Source organism: Plectropomus leopardus, unplaced genomic scaffold, assembly GCF_008729295.1.
Source record: "Plectropomus leopardus isolate mb unplaced genomic scaffold, YSFRI_Pleo_2.0 unplaced_scaffold29280, whole genome shotgun sequence".
Taxonomy (NCBI): domain Eukaryota; kingdom Metazoa; phylum Chordata; class Actinopteri; order Perciformes; family Serranidae; genus Plectropomus; species Plectropomus leopardus.
The window spans coordinates 1-4,832 of record NW_024631913.1 but is presented as its reverse complement, the minus strand read 5'-3'; the positions used below and the strand labels follow the sequence as shown (position 1 = coordinate 4,832).

Below are 4,832 nucleotides of genomic sequence, written 5' to 3'. Positions count from 1 at the left end.
GTATATTTAAGGTTGTTACAGCTGCTTTTGTGTTTTGTTTTTGTTTGTTCAGCTTATGAAAAGTGGTTCTGTAAACAGAAATTGGAAGCACATGTTATTGCGAAGAACCTAATAACCTAACGAACCTAATAAAAATAAATTATGATATAAAATATATATACTTAAATGTAGACTTTGTCTGTCACTGTAAACTGAACATAGAAGGACAGAAAAGAAGAGGCATGTGAGACATGTTTATAGTGACTTCAGTACACTGTAGATACCTGTGTCTTGCAGGTACAGTAACTGATATTGGAGGCTGTTCTTCACTCTAAAAGCTCATCGTGGAAAACATCGTCCTCTCAGGTGTTACTAAGACTCACAGAGCATGTTATTTGTCACCTCTCAGACATAATGTGTTTTACCTGGTGAACATGAGAGGCTGCTCAACAGCTTGATCACATTAAATATAATGAGGGCTGTGTTTTAGCAGTGAAACGCCTCCTCTCTTCTACTCTAATTGGTTTGATTTGAAAGCCTGCTGGAATATGAGGCAAACGGTAGTTCTCCCTTAGGAAATGAATACACCACACCTGTGTGTGTGTGTGTGTGTGTGTGTGTGTGTGTGTGTGTGTGTGTGTGTGTGTGTGTTTGTTTGTTGGAGAGACTGAGATGAAAGGACAAAGGTGGTGGAAAACAAGCAGGAAGGTTTGATCATTGTGCATTTTTTTTCTGAGTTAGCGTACGAGCAGCTGTTATAACTACTTTCTACTTCTGCCTCTACTTCTACTTCTGCCTTAGTTACTTTGCAGATTCAGATTAATAATACAAAATATAATAAATAAATGAATGACTTAACAGGTACGGGAACCAACGCCTGCTACATGGAGGAGATGAAGAACGTGAAGCGTGTGGAAGGCGAGGATGGGAGGATGTGCATCAACACAGAATGGGGCGGCTTCGGAGATGACGGCTCCCTGAAAGACATCCAGACGGAGTTTGACGTGGTGGTGGACGAGACATCCATCAACCCTGGCGTCCACACGTATGTACAGCAGGTCCTTTGGAAAACACTGAAGTGATTAGTTGCTCTTTGGAAAATGTCACACTATTTAAAAAAAATAGACAGACTGTTTTACATTGGCTGTTTACAGCTTCTATCATGAGAGGTTTTGCTTCTTTTCTTTAAATTGAGTCTTGTAGAAAACCTCTTGTAGACTAAACAATCAACTAACACAAAAGATTAATCTGTAATCAATCACTGTCCGTGGCAGCTGATTGGTTGTCTGATATGATACATTTCAGTGGTTATTCTTGACTGCATGTTCAAAAAGTAACTTAACACATAGGCCTATCGGTTCCTTTTTTACACATTTTCTCTGAAAGGTAAGTGCTTATGTTTTTTAAACAAGACGATGACTGCAGTCAGTTGTCAGAGATTGATTTCTACTGTTTGTCACCCAGATTTTATGTTGTCTTCTTGTGTAGCTTTGAGAAGATGATCAGCGGTATGTATTTGGGAGAAATTGTTCGGCTGCTGCTGGTGAGGCTCACAGAAGAGAAGGTGCTGTTCAAGGGACAGGCATCTGAGGCGCTGCTGACTCCGGGCGCATTTGAGACAAAGTTCATGTCTGCGATGGAGGAGTGAGTGTTTGATAAATCTTCTTAAATTAAAAGTCTTTTGTTTCGATACTGTTGTCTGGAGCGGTAAACTTTCAGATCTGGTACTGAAAAGTAATCAAATTCTGTATTTTCTTCAAAAGAAAATTCTGATATTTAAAGTTTCTGTCATTTGTTTTGGCTTTAGTAACATTATCAGGCAGCAGTTCTTGAAATATAGTTGACGAGGCTTTTCTTCACTTCACTTTAAGACAGTACCAGGCGTTTATTAGAGACAGGTTATAATAGACATTAGAGTTCTCTACAAGAGACAGCAAACTTGAACACAGACATATGTCTGTCCTCACTTCCTGTCTTTGTCTCTGTTTCAGGGAGGACGGTGGTCTGAAAAACTCCCAGAATATTCTGACTAAGTTGGGTCTGAACTGGGACTCTGTCGACTCCCGCGTGGTGCGTCTGATCTGCGACACCATCTCCACACGCTCTGCCAGTCTGTGCGCCGCTGCCCTGGCAACCATTGCCAACCGTATCCGTGTAAACCGCGGCCTGGACCATCTGAAGACCACCGTGGGGGTGGATGGGACGGTCTACAGAAAACACCCCAAGTAAGACAATAAACAGACGCCATGAGAAAGTAGTGTCAAGGACAAAGGTTTAATGACAAATGATGTGTTTGGTTGCACTTTACTTTAACTTCCATTATTTATGACAATATCAAACTTTATTTATACAGCACTTTTCAAAAGCATGTTACAGAGTGCTTTATATGGTTGAGCCAGGGCTTAAACATTTCAGAACTGCAATGAGTCAAATGAAATCAAACTGTTTAAAATAGTACAAAAACAAAATTTATTTTTGTTAAAATGAGTCAAGCTCTCCTGCTGACTGTTCACATTTCTGATTTTGCAAATCTATAAACTGACCAGTGGACCTAATGCTGCAGTTTCACTTAATACTTGCACTTACCTGCTGGCAGAATGATTGACCTAACTCACTCTAATAGCCATATTCCTACATTAAACCTGCCTCTGCACGAGGCCACATGTATGCTGCATAATATTTAAGTGTCTAATACCTGTAGACACATTGATTATAGTGTGTTGTAAACCATTAAATGTTTACATACGGCTGTCACCAGTTTGTGCTCTTGGAAGAACAAAAACCGTCAAAATTAGGATTTTTTTTTTCTTAACCTTTGATTTGTTGACCTCTGGTAGATTAAAGATGTGGGGAGAAATTGTTCTTCAGTAAACAGTTTTGACTTTTGTTGAAAATCTTGATGCATTCAGGGACCCTTCATTTGTTGATATATTGAACAGCTCACTGCTAAACACCAACATTTTTTAACACGTCATATTTTTTCTGAAAAATGACCCTCTTGGCTTGTTTGCAAACTCTCCTGTAACTGAAAAAAGGAGAAGTGTGAAGTAAAACAGGACTGTTCACAAATTTATCAGTAAATGTTTAGAACAGCGTCCATCGTTTTTTATTTTGTCGGTTACTACAAAGTCAAACTACCACAGAAACAGGAGGAGGAAGTTGTTGTTTTTTTTCCTCTTTTTTTCTTTCTTTCTCAATTTTGTGGAGATATGAAATCATTTTTATTTTTTTGTGTGTGTGTGTGTGTGTGTGTGTGTGTGTGTGTGTGTGAGGGAACAGACAGGAGGCGGCGCTGAGTGTTGACACATTCACACACTTCCTGTCTTTGTGCGTGTTGAAGGAAAATACCATGATTACTGTTTAAAAGTCACTTCTCTTTCTTTCAGTTATTTCCTTTCATGTATCTAAAGATTAATTTCTGCAGCATTTAAAACATTTTCTCATATCAACAACAGTTTGCAATAAATTCTGCTTGTCATATATTTATTTTTTCTTTCCTCACTCTTGTCTCTCCTGTATTTTCTCTTTTGTCTCTCCTCCCGCAGTTTCAGCATTGATCTCCAGGAGATGGTGCGCCTCCTCGCCCCTGATTGTGACATCACCTTCCTTGTTTCTGAGGATGGTAGTGGGAAGGGCGCTGCCATGGTAACAGCGGTGGCACAGCGACTTGCTCTCCAGTCCCGGCTGTTAGAGGACAGCGACGGGGAGAGCGAGGATGAAGAGGAGGAAGTTGAATAGAGTAGAGAAGATGCAGGTGAAACGCAAGACTTATTCTGTTTTTAAAGCCGGCAGTATTCTCATTCAGCTAAATTTGTTAATATGATATTTAAGTTTTCCTCTTGCACAACTAAACAATGAATCAGACTTCAGTTACCTTTTCAGTTTGCTGTAACAACCTTTGTAATGTTTCTGAAACATAACGGTTCCCCGTGGAGTCTTAGACCTCGAGTAGCGTAACGGAGCTTTTTTCTTTGAGTGCCAAAAAAATCAGGAAAGAAGAAGACTGCAGCTTGTAAACATGGATGCAAACAACACAGGATTTAAAAACGTTAAATGAGGAAGGAAATATATTTAACATGCCTCGAAAATTCACAAAGTATGTCTTGTTGAGTAATACTGACTTTAAACTTTAATTTGTTTACAAGAACTCCCCAGGGCACCTTTAAGCCAATCAGCATGACAGCCCAGTGTGTGATTGACAGGTGATGTCAGGGAAATGCAGCACAGTCACCTCTTCAGCAAATAAGTGAGACTAAATTTTAAATAATCATAAGCAGAGGGGCACTCAGAGCATGCAGACCTACACAAAGTCCAAATGCCCTGTCTCACAATATTAACAAAAGTGAAAAATAATTTGTTTGTTCACCCTGTGATTTGGATCCTCTCCCAATCCCCCAAGTGTTTTTGTTGTTGATATGAGTAATGCAGATTTTTTTAAAAAAAAAAGATCTTTTTGCCTCTTGTTCAATTTAAAACGTTTTTTTAATCCATCACTTAGTTTGCGTTTAACATTGCTGTCAACTGTTTACATGATCACTTCTCTGATCCTTAATGTGGTTGAGTTGAAACTGAAGCTCCACAAAAAAAACCTATAAAACAGATTTAAGATGCTAAAAAACGGATGCTAACTCAATCAGTGTAAAATAAAGTATTCATACGTTTGGATTTATATCATACAAATTAAAACTTTAAGTTCTTGGTCAGCTGTTTTGTAATTACAAATCACTTTTTTTTAACAATCTTAGCAGCTAAGATGATAGAGACAGTCAAGGGCATTAAAACAGAAATATGTATATCAGCTGATATTACATTAGGAGGATTACTGGAAACTAAATGTGGTGTTTTCATGTGTT

At 38.7% G+C, this 4,832-nt stretch overlaps 1 protein-coding gene across 1 annotated transcript; it reads left to right on the top strand.

Moving 5' to 3' along the window:
• The first annotated feature begins 824 nt into the window (after positions 1-824).
• LOC121938371 (hexokinase-2-like) lies at positions 825-4,816 on the top strand. Its single transcript, XM_042481627.1, has 4 exons — positions 825-1,024; positions 1,468-1,623; positions 1,971-2,204; positions 3,525-4,816. The coding sequence occupies exons 1-4, from the start codon at positions 825-827 to the stop codon at positions 3,715-3,717; spliced, it is 783 nt and encodes a 260-aa protein (XP_042337561.1). The 3' UTR covers positions 3,718-4,816.
• Positions 4,817-4,832: the final 16 nt, after the last annotated feature.

Excerpts from the sequence above, each read along its gene's own strand:
- LOC121938371 (XM_042481627.1), top strand. The coding sequence starts at position 825 with ATGAATGACTTAACAGGTACGGGAACCAACGCCTGCTACATGGAGGAG. Across the intron at positions 1,624-1,970 it reads TTCATGTCTGCGATGGAGGA|GGAGGACGGTGGTCTGAAAA; the intron begins GTGAGTGTTTGA and ends TCTCTGTTTCAG. Across the intron at positions 2,205-3,524 it reads GTCTACAGAAAACACCCCAA|TTTCAGCATTGATCTCCAGG; the intron begins GTAAGACAATAA and ends CTCCTCCCGCAG.